This window comes from Haemaphysalis longicornis, unplaced genomic scaffold (assembly GCF_048455015.1).
Source record: "Haemaphysalis longicornis isolate Haplotype H1 unplaced genomic scaffold, Haemaphysalis longicornis Haplotype H1 scaffold_60, whole genome shotgun sequence".
Classification (NCBI taxonomy): domain Eukaryota; kingdom Metazoa; phylum Arthropoda; class Arachnida; order Ixodida; family Ixodidae; genus Haemaphysalis; species Haemaphysalis longicornis.
The window spans coordinates 150,038-174,101 of NW_027526408.1; the positions used below are offsets into that span (position 1 = coordinate 150,038).

General features: G+C 47.0%; 1 protein-coding gene across 2 annotated transcripts in view; it reads right to left on the reverse strand.

Annotated features, from left to right (window-relative positions):
* The window catches only part of LOC144144084 (uncharacterized), a 98,657-nt gene that overhangs the window by 47,910 nt on the left and 26,683 nt on the right, over nt 1–24,064 (reverse strand). For both annotated transcript variants that reach the window (XM_077675495.1, XM_077675496.1), the window contains exons 4-5: nt 13,255–13,358; nt 4,803–4,835 (exon numbers count right to left, since the gene is read on the reverse strand). In XM_077675495.1, coding sequence (XP_077531621.1) covers nt 4,803–4,835; nt 13,255–13,358 — 137 coding nt within the window. The remainder of the gene's footprint in view (nt 1–4,802; nt 4,836–13,254; nt 13,359–24,064) is intronic.

The window sequence follows — 24,064 nt, forward strand, 5'->3', positions numbered from 1 at the left end:
GAGCGACAAATTTAACTTCGGGTGTTGAGGCTCACTTGCGCTTCAGTTTTCCCACAAATATTTGGAAAGAACTCAAGACGTTCCTTCAGCCTTCTCAAGCTTTGGAATACGCCTTCAAGGCAAAGTCGATGTGCTGTTTTTCCAGTTACTTTACCGTGCGTCAGCACAAGTTGTACCAAGGTGTGGGCAGGGCACTGTGGTCTTCCTCTGCGGTTTGGGAAAGGAGTCGCAATGCCATGTTCTTTCTACATCGGCAGTCTATTTTTTAAAGGCGATTTGGAATCCGCCAAATTCATCTTGATGCAAAAATTGATTACGTGAGTGCACAAAGACTAGGCCCGTGATTGGGAGCGAATTGGTTTTGCACAAGCCAAGCGTCGAGCCATGTCTTTTACTGACTTACAAGTGAGGCGGTGGGTATATCGGATGTGATAGCGAATAAGTTTCTGGCCAGACCCAATAGCGGTGAGTTCAGGTTCTCCTCGCGATCCTTGTTGCCCGAAGGCGACTGGCGTGAACGAATTCGTTGACCGAGATGGAGGAGTGTGCCGAGAAAGAAATTACCATAACATACTTCGCAACATTTACAAGCTGCTGAAATAGTTTGTAGAGGGTCGCAGCATCTGCTTTGAGACATTTTCAGGAATCACTACCCACGGCACTTCAGAAGGCTCTCCTCAGGGCTCTCCCATCAGCCCACTATTGTGGACCGCACATGTGTACGATATCCTTTGCCTGCCCGCGCCTTCAGATGCATACATCCAAGCGTATGCGGATGACACCGTGATCATTATTCATGCTCGAACGCATCGACAATTGGAGGCTACTGCTGACGTAGCCGTCTCTAAGATGACTGCTTGGGCCGGAGTCTCAAAATGAAAGTTGAACCCCGCTAAATGCTCCTGCCTTCTTGTCTCCAAGGATGATCGCGGGGCTATTAGGAAACCAATCATCAAGCTCAACAACGCAGTTATCAAGCACGTGCCGTAAACGAAACTCCTCGAAGTGATTTTCGACAGTCACCTCACATTCGTGCCGCCCACAAACCACTTGATATTCATAGTTGAGAAGATCGCAGTTTCGCTCACACGATTTGCTCGCATGCATACACTAGTCAGTCGATCTCATCTCCGTCAGTTACATCACCTTGTGGTCCTTCCCGCGGTCTCTTACGCAGCGTCTGCATGGCAGCACATCAACCAAGAGCATTTACTGAAAGACCCGGTAAACTGGCTACTCAGATCGTAATTATTCGCCGTCACCGAGGTGTATACCACGACACCGACCGCCGCCCTCGAAGTCCTTGCCGATGCGCTTCCGCTTCACATTAACCTAGACATCACAGTGCGCATGTTTCTGTGGTTTCATCACCAGCAACCAGCTACTTTCAACACAGCATTCTTTGATTCTTCCGACGTGGACCTGCCAATGAAGCTGGACACACATCCTGCGCGACGACGTCGTGTCCATTAGGACCGTCTCACCTGAACGGAAGCAAACCGCAGGCTGCACTTCCCCATGCTGCACACCTTCACGGACGGATCACACATGTCGACTGCATCGGAAGCAGCCTTTGTCATTTTCAACGGGACAGACCATGTGTATGTGGTGAGGCGGTTTGGTCTGGCGTGTCCGACCACGCCGTTTAATGCCCATGTGGTTGCCATGCAATCACTCGTACTGCTTCTCTTAGACGACAGACCTTCCTCCCCTGTCAGTATCTACTCCAAGAGCATTTCGCTTTTATTGGCTCTTAATAGCTCATTTAATCAGTCCGCTACCATTCATAGTCTAAAAGACACTATTTCCCGACTTGCAAGTTTACTGCCTGTATCTATATACCAAGTGCCAGCTCACTCAGGTGTGTGGGGGAATGAGCTTGCCAATACTGTCGCCCGCAGTGCTGCGACAAGAGGAGAGGAGGTTCGTGGAAGGTGGTTGAAAATCAGGGTGCGCTCTTCGCTGATGAAGGTCGGTCGCTTGGTATGGCAGAAGACGTGGAGTACCAACAACTGCCACACTGAATTGCATCAATGGACCCCCAGTGTATTGGACCTTCCTTCCTATTTCCCGACTTCCAAGCAGCTTGCTCACGTGATAACCGGACACGGATGGTTTCCTCATTACTTTCAATGTCTATAACTCGCGCCAAACTGTCAGTACTTCTGTGGTGCGCCTGCCGCTGTGGTTTCGCACTATTTCATGGAATTCTCGAAAACGGACAGCTACATTCAGAGACTTCGTAGTCTGTCGAGATCACCGTTACAGCCGCCCCAGCTTCGTCACCTTCTGGAGAGTTCAAAAGCCGTAAAGAATCTCATGGAGCTTGTCGATTGCATTTCTCGATCTATGCCCGAGGTGTGACGCTTACTAGTGTTCACAGAGTTGCATCTGAGCCCCATCGCACGCGCCGTGCCGGCCATTGCCCTCCAGCTCTGCATAATGTTGACGTTGTGAAGGGTGTGTTTTTTTCACTGCTTTATTTTATATCTTCACTCGCACTTGCCTCATTTTGTGCCAATAATATTTATAACAGCGTAACTTGAGAGAATTGGTCGAACAAAGAATATGACAGTAGTAAACAAAAAGAAAATATTAAAAACAATTACGGGAAATGGTGAACCGTGCAACGCCCTGCATTTCACAATGACGCAGTTTGTGCGGAAGGTCTACGTGAAATTATTAGACCAGTGTACATACAGGTAATCGGTCGAACAGAACTTTTAAGAATTAAAAAAAACAAGAGAAACATAAAATACGAAGATGGTTAACCCTGTAGGATTGTCGAATTACAAAACATGCAGATTTGGCCCATGGAACACATGTAGTCATTACAATAGCGTAAATGGAAATAATTGGTCGTACAGGATATGGGAAAACCCAAAAATTTGGCTTCAAGCAACTCCCACGCAAAACAAGTGGCATAAAAATGCTACGCATTATATAGTACACAATGATCTGAATTTCGGCAGAATTTTTTGTCGTTGTTTGAATGAATGACGCGAAGGGCAAGGTTGGACATAAAGCGGGTAGTGGGACGCTGAAAGGGTGCGCGTATTTATGTCTGAAATTTGTGTGCTGTGTTTCATGACGTAAAAATCTCTCATGTCATACGTTTTGCCCTTGTGACAAAAACAGCTGCCTTCAGATTTATGCAATAGCCAATCGCGGTAGGCCGCTTCATTACGCCAACTGGGCTGAATAAAAGGCGGTGAATATCGCAAACGTGCTAAAATATTAACTAAAGGACACAAAAAGACGCGTACATAGTGTGTGAGGGGGGGGGGGGGCGCAGACGGTAAAGCGGCGGGCAAGTCATAATTGTCGGGCAAGGAAGCAGGTCGGGCGACCAAAGTCGAAAAGAGGCATTTTTCTGCGGAAATATTACCGGCAATTTCAAAACACCACTTACTTCATTTACATTTTCATGAAGCTGAGCAGGTTTATTACCTTTACGCTGATGATGACGGTTGGATGTTTATGGCGCAAGGCCAACTAGGGCAAAGAGCGCCAAAACAATGGTTATGTATGACGGATAAAGATGCCATTCGAAAACATATATGCCTGGAAAGGAAGCCTTCCAAATCCAAAATTACGTCAAACAACTCTGGCAGTACGTCTGTGCTTGCGTCGGTCTACTATATGGCGGCGTCAATGAACGCGTTTCCGACCCGATCACGGACCTAATTCTTGATCCTAAGAATGTTCGGCGAACACCCAATCAATATAAAAAACATTTAGCTCGGTAGCACTTTTTGGTGGCATGCTGTTTTCAGAGTTTGCCAGTCAAGTTCTGAGCAAAATTCTAGGAGTCTCATATAAAGAAGATTGTCAGATCAGTGGCAGTGTTCTATGGTGCGGTGTTTTGAAAGGCTGATATTTCATAGTTGTGGTGAATTAAAGGGTGTTCATGGATAGCGTAGTTCAACGTATTCATATAACAAGGAAAGAGTAAAGTAGAAGCAAAATATGATGTCCCAAAAGAAACCTATCGCAAAAAAGCAAAATGATTTCCCGGGCAGTCTTGGTCCATTGCAGACGTATAACAGAGATGAAGCTGCCCCATTGAAAGTAAACTGAGGAGCGTTGATATTCAGCAAGCACTTTATAACTTCAGCGTAATTTATATTAATGCTGGTATTAGGTATTAGGTGAAAGCCTGCATGGCCGTTTTCACCAACACATTGCGTGCTTGCGACAGCCCAGTGCTACACTAAAACAACAGTAATACATTGCCCGCGCTTCATTTCCTGAAAACGTTTGTTTCTTTAACAATAAAAAAGACGACCAGAATCCAAAATAACACATAAGGTAAACAGTTCCAGCAAAAAAAAAAAAAAAAACGTTTTTCAAAAGAGATCTGTAAAAATGATTTCCTTATATAATAGTATTTATTACACAAGAGTAAACTTCTAAACTGTTGTCTTGAAGGCCACCATACCACAAAGCGCACGTAGCTACACTAAAATAGCACGTTCTGAAACTTATTCTTGGAAAGTGCCTTTGCTTTCAGCCACGGGATGTCCTTGTGACCTTCAGGTAGGTTTTTTCATTCTCAGCCTAATACGATTTTCCCAATTTCTTTTCCCTCCTGCTTTCAAAAAACTATTCAACTTCGGCTTTCATGTCGGAACAAACTTCCTCCAGAAATCGCGATTTAAATTAATTTGACGTCATGCTATGGCTGATGCATTTATTACTTGCTCACAATGTCACGTATTGCAAGGGGGTAGAAAACGTGTCTGTAAAACGTGCCTGACAAGTTTTCTCAGAGTAGGTTTTGTGAATTCAAAAGAACGTACGTGACAGTTAGAAGGCAGGTTGTCCGGGTTCCCCTGGAATTGAGAAGAGCTTTGCGTGAAAAGGAAACTGAGCACAATTCATCTAATATCGCGAAATACTCAAGGTATAGAAAAATTATGCAATTTTATATCACAGTAAGGGTAATTCAAAGCATTAAACCGGTAGTGCTTACAACAAGTAATGAAAGTTTCAGTCGCAGGTAAATGCCGTAGTGTCAAGAACAAACTTCCTAAACCTGTTCACCGACGCCAAAACGTGACCTTCCAGAAACTAGAACATGTCTCCAAAATCCTTCTTGTAGTTTGTTCAACCAATAACCAGTAGATGTTTTTTTCAGACGCATAAAAACACTTGCAGTGAGGAATTGATTGACTGATTATAGATTATAATGCGTTGACGCTACTCAGGCGATCAGGCGCGCCATAGTGGAGGGCTCCGGGTTAATTTTGACCACCTGGAGATTTTGAACGTGCGCCAAAATCTCGAACACACGGGAATCTTTGCTTTTCGCCTCGATAAGAACAGCGGCCGCCGCAGACGGGAATCGAACCCGCCTCCTGGGGCTTACCATCACAACGCCTTAGCGAAGTAAAAAAATACTATGACTGGTTTGATACGCGGAGTTTCTGAGACGGGCTCGCGCAAAACTGGTGCAGCAAGCCATATTTATCCACGTGCTCCTCGAGCACAGCTCTCGCTCGCCGTTCGCAGCTGGCGCGGGCATGCGCACCCAAATGTCATGCTACAACCCCACACCAATGGAAGTCCATCAGCATGATTGCACGCGTCACACCACATCGCAAATATGGTCGCTCGCTGCCGCCGGGCAGTTCACCTTCTAGGGTGAAATGGGTAGTTCGCTCGGCGAAAGAGCGGGCTGCTATTGAAGGAGGTAGACGTTCCCGATAACAGCAGAAGAATGATCTACAACAACGTATACCAAACATTTGCGTACTGGCAAAGCTCAGCAAAATGAAAGGGTTTCGCTTTGGTCGATCGATGGTTCTGCAGTTTCATTTCGGTCATCGCGTTTGCGTTTTCGTAGAAGTGTCTTCATTTTGGTAGAAGCGCCAACCGGCCGCATGCTGCCCTGATGGCAGGAAACGGTCAGGCGAGTAGACAAAAGCCCCTCGCAGCGTCTGCTTTTTCGGCGGCCTGTGCTTCTATCTCCTCCTTTGACGGCGTATCCGATCACTTTCTTACATGCGGGTGAAAAATCGCCGAACGTAAGAGAACCAGATTGGATTACAGATGTCTTTCAGATGGTTTGACCTTGGTCACTCAGGAGCGATCCGGATCTTTTTAAAGAGCGGCGGGTGAGCCGTGGCTCAGTAAAGGTGAGCGGCAGTTCTTTTGGAGAGAGGGAACCCCTTCTCACCAGCTCAGTGATCCGTGTCAAACGGGGCGAGCCAAAGCGTAGGCAACCATGTACGAAGAACGACGGAGTCGAGACCGGTCGTTAAAGAACCAACTGAGCCGAAGAGCCGAAGAGCCGGGTCAAATGAGCGAGTTGGTGCGAGTTTTGCACCATATATTATCAGCGCGGGAAAGCAACTGCACTGCCGGGCCAGGTGGCGCTAATTTTCCGAATTCCCCCAGCGCCTCCTCTCGTATGAGCAGGCAGTGCGAGTCAGAAGAGCCGGTTGTTTTGAGCCTTTCTTCGGCTCTTTCAATCACTTACTGCGCCGAAGAGCCGAAGAGCCGGGTGAGCCGCTCTTTGAGAACGGCGGTTTAGAGAATACGGCGGCGGTGCTGAATGACAGATCGGGAGGCCGCAATGGCAGGAGTGAACGAACTGCGTCTGTATTTTGAAGTAATAACAAAATAAACGTCCGTGATTCCCCGCAGTTACGTTTGTGCGCTCAGCTATAGTTTCAGTCTGGAACGAGCCGGATCTTTTGAGCCGCTTAGTTCAGCGGCGGTTCTCGGCCCTTCAGCGGTTCTTGGGCAGAGCGGCACTCCCAAAGAACCGCCGATCAACGGCTGCTCGCTCGATCACAGAACCGTGCTGAACCTGGTGGCTCTGGACGAATCGTGTCGACCCGTTCCGGTAGAATTAGTAGAGGCGTATCGGCCGACCCAGCCGGGTCTTGTGTGCAACTTTTGCACCATCTATTATCGGTAGAAAAAACCGGACCCGTCTGGCTTTGAATAAACTGAACAAGGTGTTGTTCATAAACCACAATTTACAAATCATCTATTAAAATTAGGTTCGTGTATCATGTTTTCCAGAATAAGTTTTTCTGCCGTCACACCTGACTAGCACGGAGCGTGCTTGTGAGCTAATAAAGCTGATTGAATGTAGGGTTTAACGCGCCGATCCAACGCAGGCGATGAGGCCGGCGTAGAGGTTAATGAACCGCTGAGCTTTTCAAATTAACGGGTTCGCTTCTGTAAACGGACCCGTTCTTAGCCGCTGAATGAAGTGAGCTGTTTTGCCCTTCTTTTCTTGGGTGAGCTAGATGGAATGGCGCAGTGGCTCTTGAACGGCGAACGTCGGCTTGGGCCGGCTTAGTTACCGCTTTGGCGTACTTGCGTGGCTGCGTGCTGCACAGAGGCTCGGGCGTCGACTGGACCAGACGTGAGGGCTGGGCTGTAGACTGCGGCGCTGAGGTGGCATGGCGAGGTGAATCAGACTTATTGAAAGGAAAGCGTTTATTTGAGCATATTACAACACGATTGAACACGCCGGTGACGGGCACAATAGAGGCACAAAACAAGCAAGCGCGTCCCGACCTCGCTTAGGCTTGGAGCTGCGTCGGCATAATGGCACTGAAGGTGGCGTTGGCGATTACCCAATAATTATGGCACATGCGGGTGCTCACAATGGTGGTTTAAACTAAGAAGCATTTTTTTCGCATTACGCTGATTTTTCAACCTATTCAACCGGTTCCCAAAACTGGTTGAAATTTTCTGAAGCGGTTCGCGAACCTCTTCGTTAGGAGATTTATTGCAACTGAACGAATTGAATTTAGCCCATTCCGAGCACTACCCGAACCGGTATATTTTTCGGTTAACACATTGCTGTAAGATATTTTCGTGGAACTATACCTCCAGTTCTCTCTAAGCATTGAACTATCTGGACTCTAACCCATGACCCCTTCGTAAACAATATTTCGCAATACGTCGCGGTAGTCTCCCAGGCGGCACAGAAAGTGTGCCCCAAGACCGGCCCGTCTGTGGCCGCTTTCTCGCGTGTCCGGTCAGCATCCAGGTTCTGGCAGCCATTGATCATACGTTGAACAGCCAACATTTGGCTACTAACGCGTCGGTATTTCTCCGGCCGCCCGTGTACAGACACACAACGGCAGGTACCCGGCTGCCAGATATACAGTTCACTTTGGGTTGCCGATATTGAGAAAAAGAACGGCCGAAGTACAGCCTTAGGGCATTCATTTTTCTTTCGGGAAGCGGTGTTCAGCCGAAGCACGGCAAGCGACCGGCTACAGAATATTCGTATTCTTGTGGCAGGTGGTGTTCGAAAGGACACCGGCCGGAGCGCGACTGCCACGCATTCGGTCTTTCAACGATAATCCGTGTGTCCGGCGGCAGAGTATACGTTTCCTCCGGGGAACCGGTGTTGTAAAGCAGACCGACCGACGTACGGCCTCAGAACGTACGTTTTTGATTCGGTTAGCGGTCCTAGGTAAAATTGCGGCAAGTGAACGGCCACACAATTTTTGACAACCGCTGTTGAGGAGGAGACCAGCCGACGTAAGATTTCGGGTTATACGTCATTCGTTCGGTATAGCGGCGTACAGCCGAACTACGGCACGCATCTGGGTGCCGAGAGTTCATGCTCAGACGTGTTTGAAAGGAGACACGCCGGTGTAAGTCGGGTTTTCTTTTCAATAATGAAAAAGCCGTTAGCGACCCGAGCGATGTAGACGCGCTTTTGACGTGCTCGGTGTTTATACGCTTTAAATGAATGAACTTCGATTGTCAAGCAGTAATGAGGGGTACTAGGTGAACCGGCAAGGTGCAAGGACTGACTGCACATTACCAGGTGACCTTTTAGGCCATCGTAATACCATTTATTGCCACAAGAACACTGTGCCACACCGACGGGTGAGCTAAGCCTCGCCAGCCATAGCCGCTACCACGCCTCGCCCGCCGGCTTCGTCAACGCATCAGCTCGAGGCTATTCGCCCCCCCAAGAAATGGAGAGCATTGGAAACATCGACCCGGCAGAGGTGTCCGACTCGAGATGGCGGTGTTTCACCGAAAATAACTGTCCTTAAAGGGCGTCAAGCAATCGGCCACCACGCTTGAACTCAACCGGCGCCACGTCAAGAACTCCCCATCAAAGAAACGCAAGCGCGCAAAACCGCAAGTTTTCGGCTATACAATACTACAGCGAAAAACAATGTTGCCCTATTTTGTTGGTGATAAACGTAGAAGTGGCTAAGCTCGTGCATTTGTAGACTCAACTTCGTGCCCTGAACTGTGTTACTTCATCGGATTTTATGAGTGCCTATTTAGAAACAAGTGTTATTTTAAATTTGCGATAACAACAGAGCCTTGCCAATTACGAAGCATAGGTGTTAATTTAGTTGCGGTGTATGAAGGTGAGCTTAGATACACTTGGGATATGACTCCTTTGGTTAAACATAATCGTCAGCATCGTAGCAAACACGGATTTTGTGAGGTTTTTCTTGCTCAATGCAGCTTGTTGAGTTCATGCACGATTTGGCTCTAGCAATAGTAACATTAAAGTAGTTGACTGTATTTTCTTGGTGTGCAAAAAAAGCATTTGACGGTGTTTCATATCACCTTCTTGTTAGTACATTGCGGGCTATAAACTGAATGAATCGGTTATTGCATGGATAGCCCGGTATCTCTCTCTAAGACAGCTGTCGGTTTTTCTCACGGATTGTTCGTCGGGATGTGTTCCCGTGACCTTAGAAATTCCCCAAGGCTCAGTTGCGGGCCCTCTTTTGTTTCTAGCTGTTATATATAAATGATATTACCATTGGCCTCAAATCTTTGTTCAAAATTTTCGAGAATGACTGTGTAGATTACAGGACTATAGCGAATGAACGTGATTCCGAATACCTGAAGCATGGTTCGAATTTAATAAGATCCTGGTGTGCTGATTCAGAAAAGTCGTTGAATGATACAAAGTGTGTTAACGTCACCTTCACAAGATAACCTTCACTCCAATTGAATACGTATACCGTCAATTACACTGCTTTAAGAACGGCCGCGGATTATAAATCACTAGGAGTTTATTTATTCAGTGGTCACAGGTTAAATAGGCACGTTCATAACATAAAAGTTACGGCTGCACGTGTTTCTGGCTTTCTGAGACAAAATTTCAGCGATCCTCCATCTTACCTAAAAGAACAACCGTATTTCACTCATGCGCGCTCAATGTTGCAGTACGCATGCGTTTGCTGGGTTCCCTACACCAAAGAGCTGGTTGATACGCTGGAAAACATACAGAATACGTCAGTGCGATTTGTATTAGGTAATTGGCACCGTCAACATAGCATAAGGGAAAGTAAAGGTAAACCTAAATGGTAAGACGTGAAATATCACAGAAGCAACCTGAGGTTGAAATTTTTTCGTAATATCTATCAATTGAAAACTGAAATTGAAGGAGAGAAGTATATCGAAGCGCCAGTCTACATATCCCAAAGTGGGACCACAATCTTAAAGCAAATTAATAACTTTCTAAAAATGAGGCCTTGCGCGGTTAATGTTATCTTTTAGATCAATTCGAGAGTGTAATTATCTTGTACGCATGATTGTATCCACTGTTTATAATGACGATTTTCACCACGCTTTGTAGAAATATTTTGTCATTTGTCTCAAATTTGATGCTTAGTGTTATGCATCTCCGTGCTGTAATGTATGCAAAGGCGAAGCAGGTATCAAATAAATAAATAAATAAATAAATAAATAAATAAATAAATAAATAAATAAATAAATAAATAAATAAATAAATAAATAAATAAATAAATAAATAAATAAATAAAAAATAAACTTGCGGAGCCGCAAGTTCTCCTCCGACGGGTTACGAACCCTACGCATTCAAGCTCGATTAATGAAATATTTATTCTTTTATTCATTGCAGTATGCAAGGTTTGCTGTATGCATACTACCATACCTATGTTATTGGTTGAAAAAAAAATATGAAGCTATCGTCTTAGGCCTTTCCTTGCGTGATCACAGAGGGATACAACTGCAACCACCAGACGCACGGCGTCATTGGCAACGCGTCTAGAATTTTTTCCACTTTGTACGACATTAAAGGAAAATTAAGTTCTTTTACACTATTAAGTGGTGCGCACGTAACTAGTGAAAACGACATAAAATATAGATGGAAAATGGTAGAACTTGTTCTCCTCTCCTAGGATCAGCCCTATGAAAGCTCATCAGAAAGGTTGATCGAGCAATTTTTTTTTTGCAAGATAAATGGTCGAAGACTGGACATACTTTTCGTGTGAAGGAAATTATATTGAATGCTCCTGAGTGTTTTGTGGAGTACGAAAACGCTTCGGAAAGGCATTCGCTCTGGTTTTATATACAACTGAACTGGTCAAGCAATTCTTGAAAAAAAAGTTGATTTAGACAGAGCAGGAAAGTGTTCAGGAATATTGTCCTAAAAGAAATTGGATAAAAGCGGCAATTTCATCTTTGTGAAATTCTACCCACTAATTATGCGTCTTCCGCCACCGCCTCCTTCACGGTTTATTACAGGTAAGTCGCACCACAGAAGATATCAGGACCTAAACAATACATCCATTGCAGCTGTGCAAAGAAATGAATATTTTCTGCATCTGACAGTAAAAAAGGCGCAGCAATTAAAGGAACGACCATTCTGTGAGCCCTGTTTAATAAATGACTTTGCTCTCAACTGACTCTGATAATTAGGCAAGGCTGTGCTGAAGGCAGAACGGCTGGTGGTGGCGAGCGGGCTCACTTTGATGTGGGGGAAGTGGACCCAAAATGGTGGGTTTGTGGTGCTGCACAGTGCGATATATGCTTGCTGTGCATCCAACGGTCGTCCATCGACCTCAGCATATACAGTTAACGTACTGTGGCTGAACCTCAATACCCGTAGCATGGCCGAAATTCCGGCAGCTTTAGTCCGGCTGGAGTCCGACGACCGCATATCGGCTGTCCTCCGGTGACCGTACTCCGGGCGCACACGGGTTGCTTCAGAATGGCCGTATCCCTACGACTGGAATATGGCCGTATGAACGTAAGCCGGTCGACTGGGCGACGGACACTGGCTGTTTGATAGCCATGGCAGTACGGCCGTATACGGCCAAAAGGCCCACATTTGGACACGGGCTGAACACGTCTGCCGGAAAAAGGCTGGACAGAAAATCGCCGGCCAAATTACACCGCCCTGAGTTAGGCCGAACAGTCCTGTGCTGCGTGGGATCTAATAAAGCGTTCCTGCTAGTCTTCTGCACTTTAGCGAAGGCATAGTCTCTGAAATAATAAGTATCACAAGTTCCCCGACTAGATTTAGGGAAACCCCCAAGGTGGAGTAGGTTTCTTTCCTTTGTAGCCGTACGGCTATGTCAAACTTTCCTTTGCAGTATCACAAGTTCCAAAGAAATTAGCAGATTTGTCATCACGTGTTTTTTCACGTAACATAGATAGATTCCAGGTATCTATTTTTCATTACCAGGTTTCCATTCAAGGCAAATTTAAAAAGTTTCCTAAAGCTTAAGGTTCACATCACTGCTAATGGTTAAAAGCTGACACTACCTTTTAAATTTATCTGTCGGAGACTCTTGCTAGCATAGTTTACACAAACAGTAAAACAAAGGTATATTTTGACATCGATTCGTTTTTAAGAAAAAGGCGTTCAGGTTTTGAAACATTCAAGTCAGATTTTGTGTTATGTTTGACCATGAGCACTATTTTTTATTACGTCTTCAAATTTACGTGCTTCGGGATAAAAAACTGGCTTGTGTTCATTCTACCTCGTAAAAATTTGTTCTGTCACAGCCCCTGAAGGACAATTGATACATCGATGCAAGCTTACCTAATTCAAAATACAGGGACCTTGATTGCAAGTACTACATAATGTGCTCTACTAGAAAGCCAGATAATGAAGTGCTCAAAGCACATATATGATTAGAGCCGAGAAATATTTGTAGAAATAGGTCTCTGGGGTGGCTTTTAACCGTAAGTTCACTTTTACTCCTTGCAATGGAGTGCAATTCGAAATGTTTGTGTCTGATGTATTCCGAGTAATAATATGAACGTAAAACTGAATTTTAATTCTCCGTAATTTTGTGCATAATTTTTTCCACTTGTCCATAATTTTGTTTGTCCAGCGATTTGCACTGAGCTATTGCATATACATCAGAGCAACAATATGGGGGTAAAAGCAAACAAATTGGAGCCGTCTACTTTGCTGTACTGCTTTGGAGACCGTGGTGTTTCAGTAGGAATGGAAAATAAAAAGAAGTGTTTAGCACTTACATTGATTCGCACCAACTCACAGTCTTTTTTCGATTTTTCCATGGCCTGATTATATCTGTCCAGTGGAGCCACACTTTTTGGATCCGGGTCTCTAAAGTGTAGTCCTTGAAAGTGGGATACGGATGCTATTATCACACTTTATAAAATGATGTGAATTCATGCAAGCTGCCGCATTTATCACAAATACTCCTTGTATGCGTTTTGTCTATATATATAGGCTATGTTGCCAAGTTGCATTATTCGGCGGTGATTGTTTCCCCATATTCACCTTGTACGAAAACTTTCGTTTTAGGCTGTGACAAAAGAAGATAACTAGGTGGCACTTTGTCACGGTTCATAATTTCTCCTACTAGTGGCAGCGTGTGTTGCTCTGATAACTACATATTGGAAAAACGTACCAGGAGAAAGATTTGGCTAGCACGTAGTTGCGAACCATGTATATTTTACGGCTTATGCATTTGTAAATGGTCAACCAATCTTATATTATGTCGCGAAGAAAGCGGAAGCGCCAATCAGTTCCTGTCAAGTTTATGCGACGTCCTGTTTTCTCATTTGAATGGTATAGAGCCTAACCGGCTTGTCCCTCACCTAGGCTTGCAAGCGTTACTTACAATGTTCACGCCCTCTTTAGGCTTACGGGGCGCATCGATCTCCAAGATAAATGCATGCAATGCACCCCGCGGCATCGAACAGGCTGGCGCTAGCTGCATATGTCGGGCGCTGTCATTGGTTCTGGGTATGTTTTTTAAATAGTAATTTCCTTAAAAGAGGTCCGCTCAAAGCCGCTGTAATCACTAGGAACATAACGGCGTTCGCGGCGGTGTTTCCTGCGTTGTTTCATGCAGTATTGATTACGTTCTTTTTGACCACGTGGCATGTTCTTTAGGGGCGGTATATCCCCACGTCATGGTGTTGAGGCCTCTTGGAGCAAACCAATCCAGCCCAAATCGGCAAACTTTCGCAAGGTAAGGAACCGAATCTGGTACTCCTGCCAGATGACACCACGACCCCCATAATTAGCAGTGAAGGCACTCTACCCTTTGTACTTGTGGTATCCTGTGTCATTTATTAGCGGGTATTTTATAAAGGCTGTTAAACTTTTTGACGAAGTCGAGCACGTGAATGTCTTTAGCTCGCGGTGCAATAAAGAAACGCTGCGGCAAGGGTTCTTTCACCTCGAAGATTTGACTCCGCTTCAGTTCAAAAAGGGGAATGATTCATAAATCTATTCAAAGTTTCAAACAACGTTCCATCCGGCAACGTAAAAAGAACAAATCTAGCAATTGCTCATTCTGCGCACGAAGAGGAGATGCAGGGAATGTTCGCTGTGCTCAGCCTTCAATGACGGAAGACAAAATTCCAAAACAGGTAGGCCCTTGCCAGTTTTTTATGCGAAAGCTTGAGGCATTCTAAATATTCCTCTAAACTCTGTTTAAACGCTATCATCGACCGCAGCAGATGTGAAAACTCAAGCGAAGACCGGCATAACTACCGCTAACCACATAAATCAAGAAAAACAGGCTGCAATTCCTTTCCCAGATACTCCATGGTGTCTATAGCCTCAATGTTGCGAAGTTCTTTGCGTGGGAAACTTCACTTCCGTGCACAAGGCAAACGAAACCACCAGGAAGACTAAAGTCAATTTGACGAACTTTTGTATTCATTTTTATTGTGTAGACTGTCACAAATAAGCACTTTTCATAGTTTATGCGGGAGAAGGGGCGGGAGAAGGTCAAACCAATAGGGCTGACCTGCGTCGTGTCAGCTCCGAATGAATTCGTTTTCCGCCTTGAATTCACTTCGTACCGCCCGAAAATCAGCTGGACCATTTTTGGGAAGCCTTCGATACACTGTGGACACCAACAATACCCAGTTGGGCTCACCATTGGCTGCACAACGGCCAAAGGTCGGTCAATAACGTCGACACGCCACGCTAAGCCTAACCACCCAGTAACGTAGGCGGGAGGATAGCGCCTGGCGGTCGGCGTCATTACGACTGCCACGGGATATGATCCAGACACCATGCAAGTCGTCGAAATTCAGACTTCGCCCACAAATGAACCAGTTTTTGACGAATTCACCGAATAAGTTATCAAGAAGAAAACGGAACGCCAGCAGGAACGTCTACAACAGGAGCAACTGCGCCGAGACGGTGTAACCACCGGGACGCAGCGCGCTGGGAACGCACACCGGCGACGACAGACGTCGCGCAGCGCCACCTGGAAGCCAGCGTTCATGCCGAAGCTGGGAAAAGAAGACTCCGTTGTCGTAATTAAGCCAAGAGACAGGATAAACATTGCCGCGCACAAAGACACGAACAAACTCGGAGCCGCCATCAGCACGGATACAGGTATCCTTCTAGCGTCGCATGAATTGACCATTTGGCCTGCCTGGGACCAAAACATCATCATCGTGGGAGTACGAAGTCCAGAGAGCATATGACAAGTGCTTGTCGTGAAAGAGCTCACCATAGACAGCCTACGGCGTGGAGTACAGGCACATCTCAAACACGCCGAAGATACGTCCCGGGCGTTGTCAACGTAGACCCAGCAGTAACGGAGCAAGACATCTCAGGGGTCATATATTCGCCCGACGCCCATATCCTAAACATACACAAACTCGGGCAAACAAATGGGGCGGTCCTAATGGGACGGTCGGACATCGCGCGTACGTGTGCCCGACGCCCAACGCCCGACGGTGCCAGGCGTGCGGGGAAGTGAAGCCGGGACTTGAACACAACTGCTCGCCCACCTGCCCCATCTGCGGGTACCGTCACCTCACTGGATCAGCGGACTGTGCCGCCAAATTTAGACATCGCAGACCAGGGACACTGCACAACAGCGGCACCAACAAAAGCAGCAACTCGAGAGGCGCTGGTAACGACCGGCCCTCAGGCGCAGAACGACAGCTACAGCATCATCGTAAAGGGGATGGAGAAGATGGAGGTCGGCGTCAAATGAAACGCGAACACGAAAATATGAACCAGAACTTGCAAAATTGAAAAAAAAAATATTGTTCGTAAAGTTCATATAATGGTATGCTATTGGTATATTTGGAAATCCAGTTTTCCCAACTTTTTCTGTGCAACTAAGCCACGCGTGATTTTGGCTTGCATGGAAAGAAAGCGCTATATTTTTGTGTTCGTGTTTCATTTGACGCCGTTAGTACGTCCTGCTATCCCAGCCCACGTATGTATGGTTCAAGTAAAACAACAAAACCTTCAAAAAACTGTACACAGATATTCCGCTTTTTGCTACAAACATCATTGTGTCATTACTGTATATGAACTTCTATACACTGGTCATTAATTCATTGTGCGGAAACGAGTAATACAAGTCTTCAATATAAATGTTAAACCTATACAACTATTGTGTGCACCCTTCTCTTAACAAACTGACCACAAGAAAATAGTCAGGAATTACAAAAGGGTCACCCAATTTCAGGCCACTCAGGTGCACCTGCAAGTACGTAACAAAGTTCGTACCCCATACCATTTTCTGAGACAATGATTCGAAAAGGAGTGCCCAGTTTCTGCGTTTCCACCGATATAAACGCTTCTAAGGTTGTGTCCTTTAACGTTTATCACGTTTTATCGTGATAAACGTTATCACGTTTAAACGTTAAACGATAACGTTAAACGTTATCGTGATAAACGTTATCACGTTATCACGTTTATCACGTTTTAACGTTTATCACGTTTTATAACGTTTATCACGCACGTTTATCAATTTGACCCGATTGAGGAGTTCCACCACTCTCGTCTTTGCAGCTGCCCGTTTATGCACAGTTTGGGTTTGTGCACAGCAACGCAGGCTTTTTCCTTGAACATACCATTAGGAACCACCACAAAACACCATTCTTCCTCGGACAACCGCAACCCAAGGCTTCTACTAGCAAAAAAGTGAATTGTCGAAACAAGATAAACACAGCGTTTCTGCGTATGCATATGACAAACGACCCCTTTTCGCGTCAGCGAGGAATCAGTGAAGATAAATTACAGAATTCTTGACATTATCTCACCGCATGCCTACCAACACGAAGCCATCCGAGGTCAAGTTGATGAACTGCTCGGCAACATCATAGATGTATCGAAACGCCCCTGTATGTCCGAGTTGTTGTTTGGCAGGGATAGAGGCACATGGATGCTAACCGTAGACTGCCGAGAGATGAACATAATCCCAAAAGATGCATTTTTGACTAGCCATCGATAACGTCTCGACCCCCTTCACTGTGAAAAATACTCTATGCGAGAACTCTACCACCCCGGTATGCGTAAACCCAGTTTAAGCGGGCATAAGATGACTCAATTTATAATGTCGGACAGACACTGCAAGTGCCTCTGGTTGGCCAACAAGGCTCCAATAAAATGGTAATCCGGGGTTGTTGCTGAAATTAGTGTATCCAATCGGCTAGCGCAGCAAATAAGGGTTGGTGTGGTGTTCACACAAGTTTGGCTGCTTTTTATGTAAAACTGAACAGAAAGTTTAATGCAGTGCTTCCGGGGTTGACTTGATTTAATCTTAATACGCTGCAGTTATTGATTGTTCAGACGTGAAGGGTTCTTGACGGTTTGTCTAACCTTTTGACACCCTCGGACTGCGATTCTGAGGTCGCCATTAGGTTCTGCGCACTAGGTCATTGATGGTCTCTTTGGTTACTCCCTGCATCAGAAAACCGAATTTTGTTGCGCGGAGGCCTTTGTTGGCCTCAGCAAAAAAAGCCGCGTATTTGCTCACTTCGCTGCTAGTCTTATGGAAAGACGACAGTCTCCTCCCGACTCTGGCACGTAAATGCCTTACCCTCGTGTGTCGCCCTTCTTCAATAAATGCGGTGTAGGTTTGCTGAAACTAATTTCAATTGTCTCGGATTTCCTTGGTCAAGCGCCTTCTTTTGAAACTTTTTGTTACTCTTGAACTTGTAATACCACCATGAGGTCCTCGCTAGAGCGCTAGTCCGTTTTGTATTTTCTGGGTAAGGTATTGTTTTCAACGCATTGTTTTTATTTGCTGCTGCGGAAATGAGGCAGCCATATTTTTCTCTTAAACGAAAATTGAAAGTAAGAGTTTTAAAAGTATATTTTGCCTTAAACGTGCCTAATGTCTCTGTTGAACAATAATGACAACTGTGAGACTGAGTTATTTCGACTTGTTTTGCCTATATAACACTATCGTTCGAGTATTTATTTAACTTTTGACTGGAAGCCTGAATCGAAGGACCGACAGACGGACGTAGAGACGGAAAGACCGACAGACCGACCGACCGACCGACCGACAGACCGACCGACCGACCGACCGACCGACAGACAGACAGACAGACAGACAGACAGACAGACAGACAGACAGACAGACAGACAGACAGACAGACAGACAGTTCATGCCATTTTGGCTATGAACAGCACCAGCAACGTTGCAAGAAGTTGTGGCCACTGCTGTACCCGAGCTGAAGCAGCACACCTATCTCGTTTACCTTAGAGACATTGTCGTATTCGCCCGAAATCTCAGTGACCGCCATGCAAAGATATAGTTGGTACTCCAAGCAATAGAAACGTAGGGGTTACCGCTGAAACTCGAAAAGTTCCGCTTCGCGTACGACAAGCTGATATTTCACGGCAGTTCGTTAATGTCGATGAAGTCCTGCTTGACCTTTCAAAAACATCAGCTGTACAAACTTTATGAGGCCTAAAGGAGTGCTGAGACGCAACTTTTGTGTGGTTTGTTCGATGCTATGGGTGCCTACTAGCTCACTTCTCATAGAAGGGCACATAAAAGGCTCCTCAGCAGCATAAATAACTATTTATAGCCTCCTTTGTTCGTGTCACTTTCGGTTTGGCCTAAACGAACACCGAGAAAGCTGCAATGACAGGAGGGCGCTCGTGACAACACTGTTCCCGTCACAACAATGCCTGTATGCAGGCGGGCTAGTGAGCACCCAGACCGGCAGTGGTCTACACTAGCTAGCATTGACGTCAGTCCCAAAACGGTGACGTGATACACACTGCGGAACAGCGGGAGCAAACGGCATCCAGCGCGTTGGCGACGCAACGGAAGCCCTCACCTCGGCGGTTCGGGACCAGGGGCCCTATTCTCGACTGCATAAATTCACGGTGAATGCGCCATGTTTTAGAGGCGAAGCTCCTTAAGTCATGGGTCTGTCCATCCCTTGTGTCTCGTGGTACGTGACCGCCGCATGCTTTCGGAGATGTCGCAAAGTGGGCCGCGTTGCACGCGCAAGAACCGGCTGCAACCGGCAGCGCAAACTCAGCACCGGGAGCGCGAGCTTGTCTTTGTTCGCCAACGGAGGCGCGAGCGCACGTGCACTGCGAGGGGGAGATCACGCAAGAGATCACGCCACGAACGCAGGCAGTAGTTCTCGGAGATCGAACGAGACGCAAGGACCTTTGCTCGTTTCCTCTCGTCTTGTTCGGGCACAAGTTCGCCCTAAATAAAAGTTCTTTCTTTACAGTTGTGTCCCATCCTACGTGACAAATTGTGGTGGAGGTGCGGGGTAGTCCTCGATGGCGCGGAGTCTTTCACCAGGTCTGGGCCTGGGAGCTTTGACTCCGAAAATAAAAGTTGATTTGTACAATGTACGCACACAGTCTTATGTCTTTCTTAATGATGTAATGGGCGAACTTTCACGGGAGAGTTACGGTTACCGATGATCTCCCCCTCTCCAGCTTCGCCCCACTTATCATCATTCATTCCGTGGATATGGCGTGATTTTTTTTTGATGAAGCAATACATAAGGAACTAGTGACGTAATCCACATATAGCTATGAGGACACGCAGTCTAATGTGAAGCTTAGCTGATAAGGATTGCAGGAAAGCTACCAAATATTGCGCATAAAAGATATAAAAATTGTTGACGTGCATAACAAAAAATTGGACTACACCTGAGGCTGGCAAGAGAAACACATTGTTTAGGGTTTTGGACTACACCTGAGGTTGGCAAGAGAAACACTTTGTTTAGGTTAAAATTGGCGTAAACACCACAAGGCCATCAAGTAGCGTTGATCCAAAAGCGAGAGAAAGGCGGGTGTTGTGCTAAAGAACATCACACCAGCTTCTTTTGCCGTATTGATTTATCTCTTTCATTCACCTAGGGGAACATACTTGAGATCTCTGCCGAATTCAAGCTACATATCCTCCGCGAATATCGAGGTGACGGGCTTGTAGTGAAAGCCGCGTCCACGACTATACGCTTCTTGGCAGCCTCACCATGTTGTCACGAAGCCAAAGACGACATAGTTGTCTTCAAGGAAAACAAGTTTATTGGAGCGAATTTGTGCTTCCCTAACAACTCAAAAAATACACAGTCGGCGAAGCAGCACTCAACAAAGTGACGTGCGCACCTAGCGCCATTCAATCGAATGCAGCGGCGTCGGCTCCGCGGAAATTTATCTTTGAGTGCGACTATTTCTCGAGCTGCCGGATTACATCCAGAACACTGTAGACCAAAGAAGATTATTCTAGGCTGTTAGTTCGGAACGCTTTCCTTATCAGAAGAGACAACACATGCGGCCTAGAAAGAAATAGTGGAACATGCGCTTCCATTGGCACACAGATAATACAGACTGGCGCAGCCGGGCGGTAAAAGCAAAACACAAATAAACCCAATGGATGGTTCGCGGCATTACCCCGCTCTAACAGTGTATCGACTCGACGCTAACAAAAAGTGACAGCGCGCACAAAAAAATAAAAAATAAAGCCCGTCATGTCGTGTAGAAATGCTTTCAGGAAACCACGCAGACGACGTCGGGCCGCCTGCGTCGTCGTAATGTTACGGAATCACCATCGCGGAACACCTCGTAAGTTGGCGAGCACGTTGTAGAATCCAGAAGGGTCCGAAAAACCGTCGCAGAAGCTTCTCACTGAGCACATGTCGTCGTGTGGGAGTCCAAACCCACACACGATCCCCTGGGCGGCACTCGGCGTCTAGGAGCCGGAGGTTGTAGCGTCCAGCATCCACCAGCGTCTGTGGCGTTGTACGAAGTCGAGCGAGCTGGCGGGCCAACTCCGCTCGCTGAAGGTATCCTTGGACGTCTGCGTTGAGGTCGTCGTCTTCTAAGTGCAGCGTGGTGTCAAGCATCGTAGTCGGCCGTCTTCCGTAGAGAAGCTCGAACGGTGTCATCTGTGTAGTTTCCTGGATAGCCGTGTGGTACGCAAACATGACATACAGAAGGGCTTCATCCCAAGTATTATGTTCAACGTCGACGTACATAGACAGCATATCTGCGATCGTCTTGTACAGACGTTCCGTTAGTCCGTTCATTTGGGGGTGGTACGCCGTCGTTCTTCGGTGATCCGTGTTGCTGTAGTGTAAGATTCCTTGCATAAGCTCCGCTGTGAAGGCCGTTTCGCGGTCCGTAATTAGGAGCTCCATGTCACAGCCCAACTTGGCTTATGAGGAACTTTGCGACTTCTTGTGCAGTCCCCCTCGGAAGAGCGGTGGTCTCTGCATAGCGCAGTTAGGCAAAATGACGAACGCAGCAGGTTACGTGGTGCCATCTATGGTGATGCGCGATGTGCACGTTCCACTTGGCGTTACGAGATGGCCTCCTGCTTTGCGTATGTGCGGACCGTCCCATCTTGTTGCAGCTTTTTTCAGCTTAGACGCGAATGACCCGCTGATTACTCAGTAGTCGTCTCCCGTGTAGATGCGGGTAGCTATGTCAAAACCATTGATGGACAACTGGACGTCGGACGCCGCATTCCTCGAGTTTCTGGTGCGTCGGGGCGTGGTATCTCGGCTTGTGCGTGTTGGCGGTCGGGCACTATGCGGTGTCATTGTCGTCCCCTTTTCAGTGGCAGGCTCTGTCCTTTCGGGTACGCGTCGCGTCGTGTCGGTGTGGTCGTGTTTGGGAGTCACGTCCAGGTTGGATCGGTTCGTCGGGCTGAGGGCACGTCGTGAATCATGGTCTGCGCCGAGTCGTGGCGTCGTTGGAGGTGTTTAATTTTTCCGCCGTCGTGAAACTTTACCTCCAGAAGTTGCTGCTTTTAGTTTCCGCTACGTGGGCTTGGGGAACTCCCACGCGTGAAGTCTACGTTGCTTCGACGACTTGGCGATCGGTATGGGTAGGGTGACGGCGAGTGGTTGAAGTGCGCTAGACCTCGGTTGGCGTTGGAAAGGGAATCTTCGATTTCAGTAGGGCCCTGGCCGGGACGGGGGCGTCGTGCGTCCACGGAGAACCCCCCAAAAACCGAGCCTTTTGTAGGGGCAGCGATGGTAGATGTGGTCGGCCTCTCCTCAGTGGTAGCACAGCGAACGATTATCTGGCGTTCGCCACACGTCGGTCTTCTTTGGGGCGGGGAGTTGCACCGCAGCTGGTCGGGCCGGCGAAAGGGGGCGACGGTATGGAGCCTCTGGACGATAGTGGGTAGGCGGGCGAGGTTGACGGACAGCAGCCGCGTAGGCCTTGGCTCGCGGCTCGCGGTGTTTTTCTGGCGTCGTTGAAGTTACCAGCCCTTGCTGCACTTCTTCCCTAATGACGTCGGTAAGGGAAGCGATTTCGGGTTGCGGCGGCGTTGGAAGAAGTTTCCGCAGCTCCCCCTTACTACTGCGTGGATAGTCTCGCGTAGGCTGGCTGTCGGAATCAGCATGCTGTCGAAATAGTTCGCATTGGCGACATCAACAGACGTGCGGTCGTACGCTTAGCATGCATTTCGAGGACCTTCTGAATTGTGCTGGCTTCGGCGACGGTTTTGGGCGGATTGCGGACAAGGCCAGCAAAATGTTCCTTCTTTACACTGCGCATCAAGAAGCGTAACTTCTTTTCTTCCGGCATTCAAGGTTGAGCACGCCTGAAAAGCGTCTTCATCTCCTCGACGAACACAGGAATGCTTTCGGTAGGTTGTTGCGTCGGCGTCAACAGCAACAGTTCGGCCCGCTTTTTCCGCAGACCACGGTGAACGTCGTTAAAAATTGTATTCTGAAATCAGTCGAAGACTCGAAGGAGCTCTCATGGTTTTCGAACCAGATCCGTGATGAGTCACCAAGGTAGAAGAACACTTGCCTCAGTGTCTCCGCGTCGTCTCATCAGTTAAACAGCCTGATCTGTTCGACCTTCTCCAACCCGTCTTCGGGGTCCTCTGCAGGTGACTCATGGAATGATTGGAGCTCCCTGGTTTGCTGAGGAACAAGGGCAAAATTGGAAGCGCTGATTTTGGTGCCTGAGTTTATCATGGTGGTTTTCACCACGTCTACTTTCTTCACTTTATCCGGAAGCAGTCCAAACTCGGGCTGGAGACCTTGCTGTCGGCGGCTGACACGAGTTGGGCTTGCTTGTCGGCTTGGAGGGGGCTTAGAGTGCATGTACCCAACACCTCGACCAGATGTCACGAAGCCACAGACGACACATTTGTCTTCAAGGAAAACAAGTTTATTGGAGCGAAATTGTGCTTCCCTAACCACTCAAAGAATACACAGTCGGTGAAGCAGCACTCAACGAAGCGACATGCGCAGGCGAGCGTCGTTGAATCGAATGCCGCGGCGTCGGTTCGGCGGGATTTTATGTTTGGGCGCGAGTGTTTCTCGAACCAACGAATTACATCCAGAATACTATATATCAAAGAAAATTATTCTAGGCGGGTAGTTCGGAACGCTTTCCCTATCAGAAGAAATAACACATGTGGCATAGAAAGAAAGAATAGAACACACACTTCCCTTGGCACACAGATAACACAGACCGGCGCATCTGGGCGGTGAAAGCAAAACATAAATAAACAAATCCAATGCATGGTTCGCGGCAATATTGTGGAAGAAAGGAGTCCGAAGCCGCCGTAACGAAAATAATAACTCTATTTTTGAGACC